Source organism: Astatotilapia calliptera, chromosome 19, assembly GCF_900246225.1.
Source record: "Astatotilapia calliptera chromosome 19, fAstCal1.2, whole genome shotgun sequence".
Classification (NCBI taxonomy): domain Eukaryota; kingdom Metazoa; phylum Chordata; class Actinopteri; order Cichliformes; family Cichlidae; genus Astatotilapia; species Astatotilapia calliptera.
This window is the reverse complement of record NC_039320.1, coordinates 8572486-8587552: the sequence shown is the minus strand read 5'-3', so window position 1 is coordinate 8587552 and position 15067 is coordinate 8572486. Positions and strand designations below refer to the sequence as shown.

The 15067-nt window shown below is 42.6% G+C and overlaps 2 protein-coding genes across 2 annotated transcripts; both read left to right on the top strand.

Moving 5' to 3' along the window:
- Window positions 1-126: 126 nt before the first annotated feature.
- Window positions 127-2766, top strand: zpcx (zona pellucida protein C). Its single transcript, XM_026152225.1, has 9 exons — window positions 127-598; window positions 670-782; window positions 851-924; window positions 997-1168; window positions 1253-1358; window positions 1438-1523; window positions 1595-1671; window positions 1748-2603; window positions 2689-2766. The coding sequence occupies exons 1-9, from the start codon at window positions 179-181 to the stop codon at window positions 2705-2707; spliced, it is 1923 nt and encodes a 640-aa protein (XP_026008010.1). The 5' UTR covers window positions 127-178; the 3' UTR covers window positions 2708-2766.
- A 432-nt stretch (window positions 2767-3198) lies between these two features.
- pabpc4 (poly(A) binding protein, cytoplasmic 4 (inducible form)) lies at window positions 3199-14741 on the top strand. Its single transcript, XM_026152359.1, has 15 exons — window positions 3199-3815; window positions 6112-6305; window positions 9669-9784; window positions 10734-10873; window positions 11499-11593; window positions 11668-11805; window positions 11924-12019; window positions 12093-12362; window positions 13132-13222; window positions 13319-13414; window positions 13541-13671; window positions 13752-13842; window positions 13940-14070; window positions 14152-14276; window positions 14374-14741. Exons 1-14 carry the CDS (start codon window positions 3623-3625, stop codon window positions 14251-14253), a joined length of 1884 nt encoding a protein of 627 aa, XP_026008144.1. The 5' UTR covers window positions 3199-3622; the 3' UTR covers window positions 14254-14276; window positions 14374-14741.
- Window positions 14742-15067: the final 326 nt, after the last annotated feature.

Here is a 15067-nt window from a genome sequence, read left to right as displayed (position 1 = left end):
CTAACAGCATCTTAGATGTGTCCCATCCACCTGCCGTGGTGTTAACACTGAATAAAGAATCATTTCCAGTCAGCTTCATTGGCTTGATTGCCAGCACCTGTCTCCACTATCGCTGCACCTTATTAATGATGCACTTGTCAAAGAGAATGAGCTGAATTGTTGGTCCTGTTTGGGGCTCATGATGGGGACCACGCAGATATCTTTATGTGTGTTTCTTGGTTGTGTTATTGCTGTTCAGTCTGTTCTGTATCACAATGGCAGATTCACCCAGGATGTTGTGGGAGTTTATGAAAATCGAGTGCCTTTTTCATTTGGAAGAAACTTTGATTTTACTCCGCAAGGCACAATCTTCAACTCCTGGCGATCCTGGACCCCCGACTTTCACAGGCTAGCTGGACTCTCTCCCTTCCTCAATGTTCCCAGAGTACAGGTGTATTGTGACGCATCTACACTAACCGTGCTGGTTGATAAGAGTGTCAGTGGTCTCAAACTGACTGGAGAGGAAATACAGCTGGGCAATGGCTGCTTCAGCAATGGAGAGCTTGCAAATGAATTTGTCTTCACTTATGGTTTTGGTGAATGTGGAACTACACCTATGGTGAGCATAAAGTTCTGTTGCAGTTCTGCATCTTTTTATGAAGCCTTTACCAAAACTGCACCATCTTACAGGTGGAGGATGACTTGGAGGTGTTCACCAACACCCTGTTCTTGAATCTGAGAAGAATTTCTCCCACCTGGTGGGAAACTCCCTCTGCAGTCCACGTGTTCTGTGTTGCAAAAAGGTATGTTCTTACTTCAGTGTCTGCAGCTAGTCACCAACCATACTTACAGTAGGTCCATGTATTTACAGGTTGAACAAGATTCCAAAGTTTAGCGACACAGCACTTCCTGAGAATGATGACATTAGCATCAAAGCCATGAGTCGTAAGTAATAAAACACATCCAACAACAAGTTTTAGCTGCAGCTTAATTTGTAAACACAGTTCTTTCCTGCAGCGTCCTGGACGAGCGCAGCAGAGTCAAATATCTACAAAAGAGGCCAGCTTGTCAATCTTCAGGTTTTGGCTAAAACCAGAATAAATCAAGAGGCTTTCATCCAGTCCTGCTTTGTCTCTGTGTTCCCTGAGCCTCGGGCCAAACCAAGGCAAACAGTCATATTTAACAAAGGGTGAGTTTTCAGTTGGGTGTCTATCTCAACTGTTTTTGTTATGTCTAACCTTCTGATTGCCTGTGATATCACTGCTTACTGCAGGTGCGTAACCCCACTGGGTTCCTCCACTACTAGAGTGACGTTTGTGGCCTCCAACAGCGCAGATGCGGTTAATTTTGTTCTGAACACGTCTTATCTCATTTCTGAGGTAAGTCTCTATAAACGGATTGCACTGATGTGCAGCTCTGAATCTTCTCTGAACTGAGTTGTGTACTCTTCTCTACAAGTTGTATATCCACTGTAGCGTGCTGATCTCAGGCCAAGGTGTCACCCCAGGCTCTAAATCCTGCAACTACAATGTGATTGAATCAAGGTATCAATATTCACATAATGTATGTGTTTGTTTCTTTTACCAATGTCCTATAAATGAAACTTTCCTTTCAGATGGGAGGAACTAAGTGGTGATTTGGAGGCATGTGAGTGCTGTAGCTCAAGGTGTAAAGGCAAAAACCTTCCTGGTGGTAAGTGCTTTGGTTTTCTGTCTGAAGGTGATGGAAGACAGAAACTTTATAACAGACTTGCTGCGTGTCATTTCAGATGCCAAAGCTGTGGTCAGCACTGGTCCCTTTGTCATTGTGGATGAAGATGGTGAGAGAACTCTGCCTTCAATCGCCGAAGAAGAAAGCGCTAACGTCCCAAACTCCATGCAGTCTGCTCTTCCAGATCTTGCTGATGTGATAGTTTCTTCTGTTCCAAGAAGCAAGTTCAATGCTGGCCCAGAGGGTGTAGTGGCTGTAAGTCAGGACCCTGCCACCAGGCTGACGCTCTGGCTACCTGAACAGGTGCCTCCTCAGTCTGACTCAAATGACATTACCAAACTGCATTCTTCAACCACAAATCAAGAACCTCATCCGAATCCGACCAATGAGATCAAAGGTCAAAGTTTCAGTAGTGTTTCTCCGTCAACTATGAATTTGCCAACTATGGTTAACGGATGGAAGAGTCCTCCACACCCAGCTGTTCCAGAGGACTTCAAAAGAAAAAGCTGGTCTGGAAGATCTGGTAACTTTGACAGCAAAGAGGAACCGGTTAACTTTTCTTTGCCAGCTGAGATTAGTGTAAAGTACCTTATGCTGGTTGAACGGCCAAATTCAGCAGAATTGGACAACACAGCTGCTGTAGAGGAATCCCAAAGTGAAAAATGGCTGCAGAATGAGATTAAGGACCCAAACCATGATGACCTGCCCCAGATGCTGACAGATGGTGCTATGATGCCTGAAGGAACAGATGAAATCCCACCAATAACGCGCTCCAAACTCTCCTTTTCCAAAGCTGCTGATGGGTCGCAGACACTGAGTTATGAGGAAGAGGCAGTGGTACACAAGACAAGTCCAGTGGAAAGAAAACAGTTGAAACTAAAGGGGCTGCACTCAACTTTCTTGAATCTGTTGAGGTAAATGACTTGTTTGCAGTTAGCTGGCAGACTGTTTAATGCATGTGAAGATGGCTGATTTAATTTGGTTTTTGTTTTTCCTCAGGATGAAGAATGCAGAATAACCACGGCTTTAAAAGACTTTAAACTTGTACTTGAGATAAATAAAACTGATGTGCACTTATCTGGTCTCATTACACTTTTATTTAAAAAAAAAAAAAAAAAAAAAGAAGTTGTATTAGTCCTTTATTTATCCAGGTAAAAATCTCATTTCCAAGAGAAACCTGGCATCATAGCAGCAAGTCTGAAATACAAGCTGCATTTTTAAATGACACTGTCGACTAAATAAGGCAGTCATACTCATTCACAACATTTCTCCACCGGTGCTCAATAGTGCATCACATTATTAGCCTGTTTATGAAACGCCCCATCCTGGCTACAGTGAAAGGCTTTTATTCCCACCCAGATGTCGCTGTAGGGAGCTGGGCGCTGTAGTTGGGACAGTACCATGTGCGCTCTCCCTTTTACGCCGCATGCTCAGTGTTTTTTCCACCCCAAGTTTGACCCGGGCCACTATTTCCTCCGCACCGTCACTCTCTATAAAGTGCCCATGCTTCCCCCCACGCAGTCTCTTTCCCCGGCCACAAAACAACCGTGAGTGTCCAACTCACTGTTCCTGAAAAACTTAAAATAAAAATAATATAAAAAATATAAAATCCACAAAATCTTAAAAAGTGCAGATCTACTTAAAGAAATAGAAACCTTTAAAAAAATAGCAAAATATTATTTAAAAACAAACAAACATCAGGCCTCCGGCTTAACTCGAAGTTGTCGTCTTTTTTAAAGGAAACACTTCAGAAGACACACGTCTTTATCGCGCTGCTTTTTCCAGGTTTGGCATTTTCAAAACGCCCGATCAGCTGTTTGTGCAGCGTGTCTTTAAACCAAAGCGCAGTTTGGATCCGGATTAGAGACCATACCGACATTTTTCTGGCGTTTTTTAAAACGAAGCCTTGCGTTCATCCTCTGAAATCAGCGATATGAACACAGCGACGGGGAGTTATCCGATGGCTTCTCTCTATGTTGGCGACCTGCACCCCGACATCACGGAGGCTATGCTGTACGAGAAATTCAGCCCAGCCGGACCGGTGCTCTCCATTCGGGTCTGCCGAGACATGATCACCCGGCGGTCCCTGGGATACGCTTATGTGAACTTCTCACAGCCGGCTGACGGTAAGCAGGGATGGGATAGCTGTGCTGTGTGAGCACGTTGCCTCCACAAGGCGTGAACATGTTGACATTTCCAGCCTGCCATTGAAACTGTGTACAGAGCCTGAATTAAACGCAAATAAATGTGGTTAATTTTGCAGTGTGAAATGTTCATAGCAGTTCTTTAGACTGTATCAGTTATTTGACCTACATAAGCACGTCCCAGTTCTCGTGTATGGTTGGGAATATAGCAGCCTGTGTGTGTCTCTGATGTAATTCAAGCCCCCAGAACATGCAGAATTTAAACTGTCCTTAAAAGTTGGCCAAAATCAACAAACCATCCCCATAAATCACAGGTCTAGATTTGGGTAAATGGAGTCTTTTCCTACACCTTTTTAAAAACCAAAATGACCCATTTCTGTGCCTATTTAAAGGGCCAATGAGTTGAGTGAAACTAACTCCCATTGCCCTCTGCTGGCATGTTCACTGAAAGCATGAAAGAGACAAGCACAGCTGAGCCCGCTGCACTGCTTGTTGCTTGTTTGTGCTGCTGCTTGTCTGTATATTCACTGCAAATGGAAAAACCTGATCCTGTTTCTATTTGAATTGAATCCCAGCTTTAATAGCTGGGATTAGTTCACTCACACTGTTGGGTTATCTGTTATATCCTCACCACTCAATGCTGTTAATCTGTCATGATACACAAAAGTGAATGTATATGTAACCGTATCAGCAGTGCTGTTAAGTACCTTTTGTGATAAAACTGTTTCCAGTTACAATGCAGGAGTATCAAAGCACTGAGCAAAGGTAGCAGGTGTTGTGGTTCTTTTTGGGGGTGCGCTGACACTGTTTGTCCTATCAACAAAAAACACCTGTCACAGCTTATCTGCGCTCGAGTTGGTTACCAAAAGCCAAAGTAAATGAGAGGTTACGAGTGGCTCGCTTTCAGGATATCGTTCCGTTACAAACGTGAGAAGAGCCAAAAGTTAGAAGACACCATTTGTTACAAGAGGTGTAGACACCAGGGGGGAGGGGGTGTTGGCTGCTGGGCATTTATATGGAGTCCTGAGCACGTGTCTGTGGGGCAGTAGCTTTGTGCCTGAATAATACAGCTACTAATGCAAAACTATAACAAAGCAGTTGTCAGTAAAGAGCGTTTCATATGAAACAGCGGTCTTCATGCTTCACTGTGTTCCCTGCTGCATTTCTTAATGTCACAGTTGTATCTGTAAACAAACACAAACCCGGGTGTCGCTCTTCTGAGCATTCTTTTTAAACATGTCTCTTCCCCATCAGTGGTAGAGAATGCCCTACTCGCACTCCATGCCAGCACATACCTCTCAGGACCCCTCTCTAAATATAGCTTCCCCCTGTGCAGCCCAAAACGTGCCTGCTCCGTAATGCTTAAATAAAAAGTGGTTAACAATAATGGGTAATTCAAGACCGTTAATGGCTCCATTTTCTCTTCTAAACAACACATCTGATATATGAGGTCAACAGAGGTCACTTTGGCCTTTTTTGAATAAAGTTCCCAACTCTGAACCTTCCTGAAGTCCCGTTTTTTGTTTTTTTTTGACGGTGACCACACATCTTCCCTGAGCGCACAGGTTGTGAAGTACAATTGCAAACCAAACTGCTGATGCCAGCAGACGCAAGGCAGCTCCGCTTTGTTTACCAGACACTTTCAGCTGGAAAGCCGTGTGTGTGTGTGTGTGTGTGTGTGTGTGTGTGTGTGTGTGTGTGTGTGTGTGTGTGTGTGTGTGTGTGTGTGAACAAAAGGACGTTTGGCATGTGCCCACATGGTGTGTGTGTGTGTGTGGGGGGGGGGGGGGGGGGTACATTTGTTCGCCTGGGCCTACAGATCACAGAATAAAGGTCAATGCAAACATATTACTGCTCATCTCTACCACATGAGCTGATATTCTGATAGTGTTTAAATGAAGGCCTGCTGCATTGCTAAGTGGCATGTGGCTCAGCAGCATGTGGTTAATCAGAACAGGGAGACATGTGCTCCAAGCTAGCCCACTGCAGCTGCCCCCCACACTTTTACCAGCTGCTTGCAGAAAGCTCATCAGCCTTATTGTCTGCTGCAGTACCTTCACCCCTTTGAACATGTTAGCGGCCTGTTTTAATGCATTTAAGCAGTTTCTCTCTTTTATTATTATAGTGCATGCATTAAAAATGGCTGCATTATTATTGTTGCATGGTATCAGCAGATAACAGACTGAAGCATGACACATAAAGGTGACTGATATGTTTTCTGACATGTAAATAACCACCAGTGACCTTTCCTGTGACCTCTCTGCTCTTCCTCCGGCAGCTGAAAGAGCCCTGGACACCATGAATTTTGACGTGGTGAAAGGGAAGCCAATCAGAATCATGTGGTCCCAAAGAGATCCCTCCCTCAGGAAGTCGGGTGTGGGCAATGTTTTTATCAAGAACCTCGACAAGTCCATTGACAACAAAGCCCTGTACGACACCTTCTCTGCCTTTGGCAACATCCTCTCCTGCAAGGTACAGTTGACATAACACTGATTTATTTATGTATTAATTTATTTGCTGGTTTGAAATTTAACACATACATAAATAAAGTGATCAAGTTTAACAGAAGCCTTTTAGAGGACAAATGTAAAAAAAACAACGCCTCAACTGCTTTTTGCCTCAGTTTCTGTAAAATGCACCAAGTTTGCAACTTTTTGGTAGTTGCACACGTTCAAAACAAGAAAAGGGAACAGGAATGTCCCCACACCTGTTTCTTCATTTGGACCTGTTAGGCCTTTCTTTAGTTTTTCTGGTCTGATGGTGAAGAATAGGTTCTATCCAATAAACCCCCATATTGATGTCATAAATTAACTTTTCTCATTGTTGCATATTTTAATGCTTCATGCTATACTTTTGTGGGTGAATAACATGCACCTGAGGGAAAAACCAAAATGAGATGCTTTGGTAAATTATTATTTTGTAAGATTGACAAATTAGCACCTTTAGCACAGAATTCTATTTGATACCATCAACAGTATTGTTTCTCCTCCAACCCAGCATGCTCTGTTGCTTTCCGATGAAGATTGTAATACTTTCCTTAATTACTTTGTAAATAAGGTGATGGACTTGAAATCTAAAATTTCCTCAAGTGCCTCCCCTTATGAAGATACCCCTTGCTGTCCTGGATCATTTACCTCCTTTTTTCCAATCACACTAAATGACTTAATTATAGTTTTAGGTAAAATGAAATCCTCGTCATGCTCTGTAGATATATTACCTCACTCTGTCCTGTCTGGGTCTATCACCAGCATTGGTCCCACATTACTATCCATCATCAACAGTTCACTGAGGCAAGGCTGTGTTCCATCTTATTTTAAACATGCTGAGGTAACTCCTCTGTTAAAAAAACAGAATCTCGATCCTAGCTCTGCTAGTAATTACCGACCTATTTCAAAATTGCCATTTGTCAGTAAATTACTTGAAAAAATTGTTGAAAATCAGTTCAGGTCTCTATTATGTAAATTACAGATTCTTGACCCTTTTCAGTCTGGCTTTCAAAAGCAGCACTCTACAGAGACCGCTCTCTTAAGAGTCTATAATGATCTGTTAATGGCATCTGACGCAGGGAACTGTTCTGTGATCATTTTGCTTGATCTTAGTGCAGCCTTTGACACCATCGACCACAAAATCCTACTTAACAGGCTGAAGGTTTTGGCTGGTGTATCTGGCTCTGCCCTAGACTGGTTTTCTTCCTACTTATCAGACAGGACCTTCTCTGTTAGGACTGATAGGTTCTCCTCTAACACTGCTGCCCTGACCTGTGGTGTCCCACAGGGCTCAGTTTTAGGTCCATTACTATTTTCTTTTTATATGCTTCCTTTAGCTAGTATCATTCAATCTTTTAGCAACCTGTCTTATCATTTTTATGCTGATGACATTCAGCTCCATATGTCCTTTAAGCCTCATCAGCTGGATAGGCTGTCCACCCTAGTCCAGTGCTTAACCCAGGTTTCTGATTGGCTTTCAAGCAACTACCTTGTTCTAAATACTAACAAGACCGAGACCATGATCATAGCTCCTCCTGAGCTACATTCTAAAATCAGTCAGGTTCTTGCCTCTTTCTGTCCATCTGTCAAGTCAAATATTCGAAATCTTGGAGTAATATTTGACTCTTCCCTGGGCCTTGACTCTCATGTAAAATCTTTGTCTCGTTCCTGTTTCGATCATTTAAGAAACATATCTAAACTACGACATATGGTTTCCTCAGCTGAACTGGAAAAACTCATTCATGCATTTGTGTCATCACGCTTAGATTACTGTAATTCCCTGTTTACTAGCTTGGATAGATCATCTCTCTCTTGCCTCCAGACAATACAAAACGCAGCAGCCAGATTACTAACTCGCTCTACCAAGCGTGTTCACATCACTCCCATCTTATATTCTTTACATTGGCTCCCAATAGAGTTTAGAATTCGCTTTAAAATTCTTGTTTTAACATACAGAGCACTAAATGGCCAGGCTCCAGATTACTTATCCAAGCTTCTTTTAAAATACACTGCTGCTCGTCATCTCCGCTCACAGACTCAGAGTCTCTTAGTTGTTCCCCGTACACGATTGAAGACAAAAGGGGACAGAGCCTTTCAGTCTGTTGCACCAAGGCTGTGGAACAGTTTACCACTACAATTACGTTTGCTTGACTCTGTGGATTCTTTTAAAAAACAGTTAAAAACTCTTCTGTTCAAACAAGCCTTTTGTTGATCTACATATTTTATTTTATTTTTTTTACATTATTTACTTTTTATCTTTTACATTGTATATAATGTCTATTGATTTTATTGTTTATTTTAATATTTTAATATTTGTGTACAGCGCTTTGTGATTGCCTGTCTGTGAAAAGCACTTAATAAATAAAGTTTACTTACTTTACTTACTTACTAGTTATTTATCACACATTAAATTTTATAGCCAGTAAATTATTGTTGTGGATAGGTGACTCCCAGGCAACAAACTAACAAACACCGGGCAACATGATGGTATAATAATAGATCATATATCATTATATTCAGAGAGGATATATACATTTGATGTTTTTTGTCATAAAATAAGAACGATAAAGTGCCTTTATATGGTGTTAAAGGTGCATAAATATGAAACCTGTGGCAGCTTTAGCTGTTGGTGGGTGGTTGTTAGGCAACGTGATCAAAATATCTGATATAGATAAGAACCTTCAGAGGTCTGAGATGTGCATGTTGGTTGCTGAACTCCTGACAGATTTGGTGTATTTGGTGCAAGATTACTCTTCCTGTGGTGGATGCTCACATTACACATGAAAAGTGTTTCCAGTAATGACGTCAGTTTATGTACAAATAATCCTTTAAAGCCAAAACCTCAGGATTCACTCCAAATGTTTGATTTCAGATAGTTTATAAGCACCCCTCAAACTTTCTGTTTGTGAAGGTATTCCATTTGGAAAATGGATTTATTGAGGAGATAGACTGGCTTGTTCCAGACAGGCAATCATGCAAAGCTACTCTAGAAAAAAAGCATAATGGATCCTTTTAAGCAATACTTAAACAGTATTGCTGTTTAAGCTTGTAGCCGATAGCAGCAGCCTAGAATCTGTTATTGTATCTTTAAGGGGGAAAAAAAGAAAAGAAAGGAAACTTTAATTAAAAACAGTGAAAAAATATATGAAAAATTACAATTACATTAAAGGAGTTTAACAATAAATCCATTTAAAACAGCAAAACATAATTTCTTCTCTGGACACATCCAGAGAAGTGATAAAACCGATTTGAGTCGCCTTACGCCACTCTCCAAATGTCGAACTCGCTTCAAAATGAAAGAACTGCCTTCATTCATAGTCGTGTCTATGTGCGTCTCCCTGCACTGTAGGTGGTGTGTGATGAAAACGGCTCCAAGGGGTACGCCTTTGTCCATTTTGAGACCCAGGACGCGGCTGATCGCGCCATCGAGAAGATGAACGGCATGCTTCTGAATGACCGCAAGGTGTGAGTGTCTGATAATCTCTGAACTGGAGGTGTGGATGTTTAATGTTGTTGGAAGACTTTTGAAGAATTTGCCTGAATTTCAAGATGACTTTGATATAATATAAAAGTTATCATGATATTGAAAACTGCAGCTTATGTGCATCAGATCGTGTTGTTTTCTGTGTCTAATGTATAAATCTGACTTGTGTGTTCTACGTTTGTGTTGCGTCAACTGACTTTTTGTGTCTTTTTTTCAGTTGGTGAGCTTGTGTGTGAATAATATGACTAATACACTCATCTCTTACTGCCGCCAGTCTGACGATAGCCTCTAAACTAAGAGACAACAGACTAAAAACCTCTTACCTTTCCTTCCTACCAGTTGCATTTTCTGTTGCCTCAGTTCACTTGCTGGTCACCCATCTTGGAGTGTTTGTGTGTGTGTGTATGACCATGCTTGTGTGTTTTAGTGATGGATCGAATGCAGGAATGCAATACTGGATGGCAGAAGGGGAGAGGTCATCATGGCAAGGTATATAAGATCATTTGGTCCTCCTCAGCTTTCGTTTGTACTGTTCCTCCATCCCTCTCCATCTACCTCCACATCAAGTTTTGGACCAAGAATTAAGATGGTTGCCACTGTGTTGTCTAGCATGCCGACATATCTGCCCGCGTCTGGTGGTATTAACAGCAGTTGAATGGATTGTACACGTTGTTCACCCCAGGAATGATGAGTCCCATGATGAAACGTAGCTGTGAATTTGTGTTGTGGATGTTGTCCCTGTTCTTGTGTTTGCGGGGTTAGGTTTTTGCTGATCATTCTTAACGTGGAACCCCGGACAGCCAGTGTTTTTGTAGACTGGAAAGTGGAAGTCAAAAGAGATGGAGTCTGGTTTGTTGTTTTTTGCTTTTTTCTCTTTTGTCAAGCCTGTTTTCCAAGAGTGTGCCTGTGCTACTCTCCCTCTGTCTTCAGGTTTGTGGGTCGTTTCAAATCTCGCAAAGAACGGGAGGCTGAACTCGGTGCCAAAGCTAAGGAGTTTACTAACGTTTACATCAAGAACTTTGGGGACGACATGGATGATGAACGCCTGAAGGAGATTTTTGACAAATACGGTAAATCTAAATTTGTTTCCTGATCATTTCCAGATGAAGAGCTGCAGCATTTGCAGCGCTCCTGCTACTTTTAGATCGCTCTGACCACTGGTACTTGCAGTTTCACTGTAGACCTGAAACTTGGAAGGACTGCAAAACAAAACTTCTGTGTCAAAACTGCTCATCCTTCTTGATTAGGATCATTATGAGCAGTAGCGCAAGCCTGAAGGTGGTGCATCTGATTAGTGGGGCACTGAGGAGCATGCGCATCGTGTACTGTGAATTTGTCCTCCAGGGGAAGACCTGGGAGTGATCAATCAACCAAAAAGACCTAAAGTGTGGTTTATTGCTCCACAGTCTTTCCAGACTTGGCTCCCTTTGACTTTGACCTCTCACCCAGAAGTAAATCCAACTTGAAGGGTCACTGTTTGGAAATAGTAAAGATAATCCAGTGCACACTGCAGATGCAGAAATCCAGAACAGAACTTCCTGGGGGGGGGGGGGCAGATCTGGTCTTGGCCGGTGCACTGGGAGCAATTTGTGAATTGTACTTTTAATGGATGAAGTTGAAAAGTGTTGTGCTTCACTGATATTCCTGTGCAGCCATATTGTTTCATTTTCCATCCACTTTTTTTGGCCTTTGCAGGTAAAACACTCAGTGTGAAGGTGATGACAGACCCCAGCGGCAAATCCAGAGGGTTTGGATTTGTTAGTTACGAAAAACATGAGGATGCCAACAAGGTACTTTGTACTTTTGGAAATGTGTCAAGTGTGCGTTTGTCTGTTTTCTCTGACAAATGTGGCTTCATTTTAAGGCTGTAGAGGAGATGAATGGCACTGAACTCAACGGCAAGACTGTGTTCGTGGGCCGAGCTCAGAAGAAAATGGAGAGGCAGGCGGAGCTGAAGAGGAAGTTTGAGCAGCTGAAACAAGAGAGGATCAGTCGTTATCAGGTCTGCCGAAACTACTGGTTGTCTGTCAAAATAAAAATCAATTAATTTTATAAACATTTATATTTCAATGTCAGTAAGTAAGCTGATGGTTCTGGATAAATCGTACCTTTTGTTTCAGGGAGTTAATCTTTATATTAAAAACTTGGATGACACAATAGATGATGAGAAACTGCGCAAGGAGTTCTCTCCATTTGGCTCAATTACAAGTGCTAAGGTAAAAATGGCTCAATACACTGAATAAATAAGAGACTTCAACACATAAGTTACCTCCGCTGTCTGTATTTTAGGTGATGCTAGAGGAGGGGCGCTCCAAGGGCTTTGGCTTTGTCTGCTTTTCCTCCCCTGAAGAGGCTACCAAGGCTGTGACTGAAATGAACGGGCGTATTGTTGGCTCTAAACCTCTCTACGTGGCTCTTGCTCAGCGCAAAGAGGAGCGCAAAGCCCATCTCACCAACCAGTACATGCAGCGAATAGCTGGCATGAGAGCCATGCCAGCTAATGCCATCATTAATCAGTTCCAGCCCACTAGTGGATACTTCATGCCAGCTGTGCCGCAGGTGTGAGAATCAAATTCAGGCTTGATGTGCATTTTAAAACTGATTGTATTACTGTGTTTAATATGAAAGGGCTATATTACAATCACAAATGCACAGATGCTTTTCACCTTCTTTGTTCAACTTTACTATTTTTTGTTTAGAGCTGTAGTGCAGGTGTTATTGTGAAAAAGCTCCAAAAAGTGATTTCAGTCATGACCACTTGGTTAAAAGATGACTTCTTTTGCAAAAACAAAGAAAAGACAGAAGCTGGATGAGCAGCAGCGACACCTGTTACAGGACAGAGCAGGCAGTAATGCCATGCAAAGTGGAGATCGGTTGCAAAGTGCATTGCAGAAGCAGCAGCAACTTAATTCTTCTCCCCTTGAAAGCCTACAAGTAGGAACGCATGCATGTTCAGGGTGGTTTCTGTCATATTTCAGGCCTGCTTGAAGAACAAAATGACTGGGTGTGCATCAGAGGTTAGTGAGGGTGGTCTCTGGCTATGAAGCTATCCTTGGAAAAACTCAGAAACTATTCTAATGGTCGTCCCACCGCATTTTTATTGATATATATACTGAGGTGTCAAAACTGATCATTGAGGGTGCTGGGGTGTCCTCGAATGTCGTTTTTATGGGGGAAAGAGTTGATTTGTGAGGACTAGCTACTACGGCCTGAGGCTGGGCTCAACATGGAGAGAGTATGGTGCTGTCAGGGTTGTTCTGATTGTCTCCAAGGACCCAAAATAATAAGTTTGTATTGATCACACATTTGACTTTCTTGCATTCATCAGGCTCAGAATAGGACTACATACTATGCACCCAATCAGATCGCTCAAATGCGACCAAATCCCCGATGGCAGCAACAAGGTGGACGAGGTCAAGGTGAGCCTGTGGACCATGATGGAGCACATGTCTGTGATATATTGAACATTATGCCCATACTCACATTGTTTTTATCTGTTCTTTCATCACTTCCAGGGGGTTTCCAAGCAATGCCCAGCTCGCTGCGTCAGCCAGGGCCCCGTGCCAACCTCAGACACATGAGTCCTAGCAGCAGCACACAAGGCCCACGAGGTGCATTCACAAAAAAATAGCATCAATTCGTTGACTACGGGTTTGGAATTTGAAATCAATGATATTGATGTTATACAAATGTTTTCCGTGTTATTAAAACTGTAATTTCTTCCTCGTGGTTGCTAGCTGGTGGTCAGAGCATGGGTCCTCGTCCTTCAGTTGGAGTCCCCGGTCCTCGGGCCATGCCTCCTTACAAATACGCCACTGGTGTCCGTAACCCCAACCCCCAGGTGGTGCAACCTATTGCCTTACAGCAGGTATCACATTAACTTCTCCCACATTAAGCATCCAAATGTTGACACATTGTTCCTCATTAAGTCTTAACTGTGCCTTCCAGACTCAGCCAGCTGTGCACGTTCAGGGCCAAGAGCCCCTCACGGCCTCCATGCTGGCTGCTGCACCTCCTCAGGAGCAGAAACAGATGCTGGGTAAGACTGACAGATACAAACAAATGCTGTTCAGGGTTTTGGTTTTTGGGCAAATTTATACTCACTCACAATTTTTTTTTTTTTTTTTCCTCCGTAGGGGAGCGTCTGTTCCCACTGATTCAGGCCATGCATGCCAACCTAGCAGGAAAGATCACTGGCATGTTGCTGGAGATCGACAACTCTGAATTACTACACATGCTTGAGTCCCATGAGTCTCTACGTTCAAAGGTACCTCGCTACCTCAAGCACACTGAATAGTCCTGTATCCATTTTCTAAGCTGCGTCATGCTCATGTTTGTGTTTGTACAGGTAGAAGAAGCTGTTGCAGTTCTACAGGCTCACCAGGCGAAGAAAGACGCCACCCAGAAAGTAGGTGGCATGGCTCCTACTGCTGCTGCTGCCACATCCTGAAGACTCTGAGCTATTCTAACTTGGTATGGAAATCCATGTTTAGTCAAGCTAATCAATCAGGTTCATTAGGCTATAATAAAGATTGTGCGGCACTAATGGGAAGACATTGTGTTGTTTCAGAGCATAGAAAACTGAGAGGAGATGGGAAGAGACGCACTACGCTGGAAAGCCCAGAGTCTTCTGAACAATCGCACAAAAACAAAAATCAAGAAAAAAAAAGGAAAACATTATTTTAAATGTACACTTTGAAAAAATATTACATAATGCATAATTTTGTAGTTCTGTAATACTTTTAACGCTGCACGCCAGATGCAGTGATGCAAATGAATCTTGAACAAAGGCCCTTTATTTTGTGGCAAAGGAGAGGAAGTAAAAAGAGCCTTGTTCTCTGTCTTTGCTTGAAAGCTTCATGTTGGTGTGAGATGACTCCTCCATCCTAACACGTTATCAATGGGTGTGTGGTAATTTCAATAAAGGGATGATATGTCCAGGCGACTCACCTTGTGTTATTTTAATTGAGAAGGAAAGTGTGCAGAAGCGGAGAAGCATATCAAGTAATCTGTGAAACGTGATGGAGGTAATGTTATGGCACGAGCAGTGGAACTGGACCACCAGCTTTAATGATCATGTGACTGTTGATGGAAGCAGCAGGATGTGATGTGGAGTGTGCAGAGCTATAGACTCTGCTCAGGTTCAGACAACTGTAATAAAGCCGCACAGAGAGCACTACAACGTGCAAATGGAGAATTACACAGAGCTGCAAAAGCAAGAGTTTACTCCAGGTAAATAAATCTAGATAATCTTCAGTGGCCAA

What these genes read in the sequence shown, in the direction of transcription:
- zpcx (XM_026152225.1), top strand. Translation starts at nt 179, where the DNA reads ATGATGGGGACCACGCAGATATCTTTATGTGTGTTTCTTGGTTGTGTT. An exon ending in AATGTGGAACTACACCTATG is followed by an intron (nt 599 to 669) that starts GTGAGCATAAAG and finishes ACCATCTTACAG; the next exon opens with GTGGAGGATGACTTGGAGGT. An exon ending in TAGCATCAAAGCCATGAGTC is followed by an intron (nt 925 to 996) that starts GTAAGTAATAAA and finishes TCTTTCCTGCAG; the next exon opens with CGTCCTGGACGAGCGCAGCA.
- pabpc4 (XM_026152359.1), top strand. Translation starts at nt 3,623, where the DNA reads ATGAACACAGCGACGGGGAGTTATCCGATGGCTTCTCTCTATGTTGGC. An exon ending in CTTCTGAATGACCGCAAGGT is followed by an intron (nt 9,785 to 10,733) that starts GTGAGTGTCTGA and finishes CTCTGTCTTCAG; the next exon opens with GTTTGTGGGTCGTTTCAAAT. An exon ending in TCATGCCAGCTGTGCCGCAG is followed by an intron (nt 12,363 to 13,131) that starts GTGTGAGAATCA and finishes TGCATTCATCAG; the next exon opens with GCTCAGAATAGGACTACATA.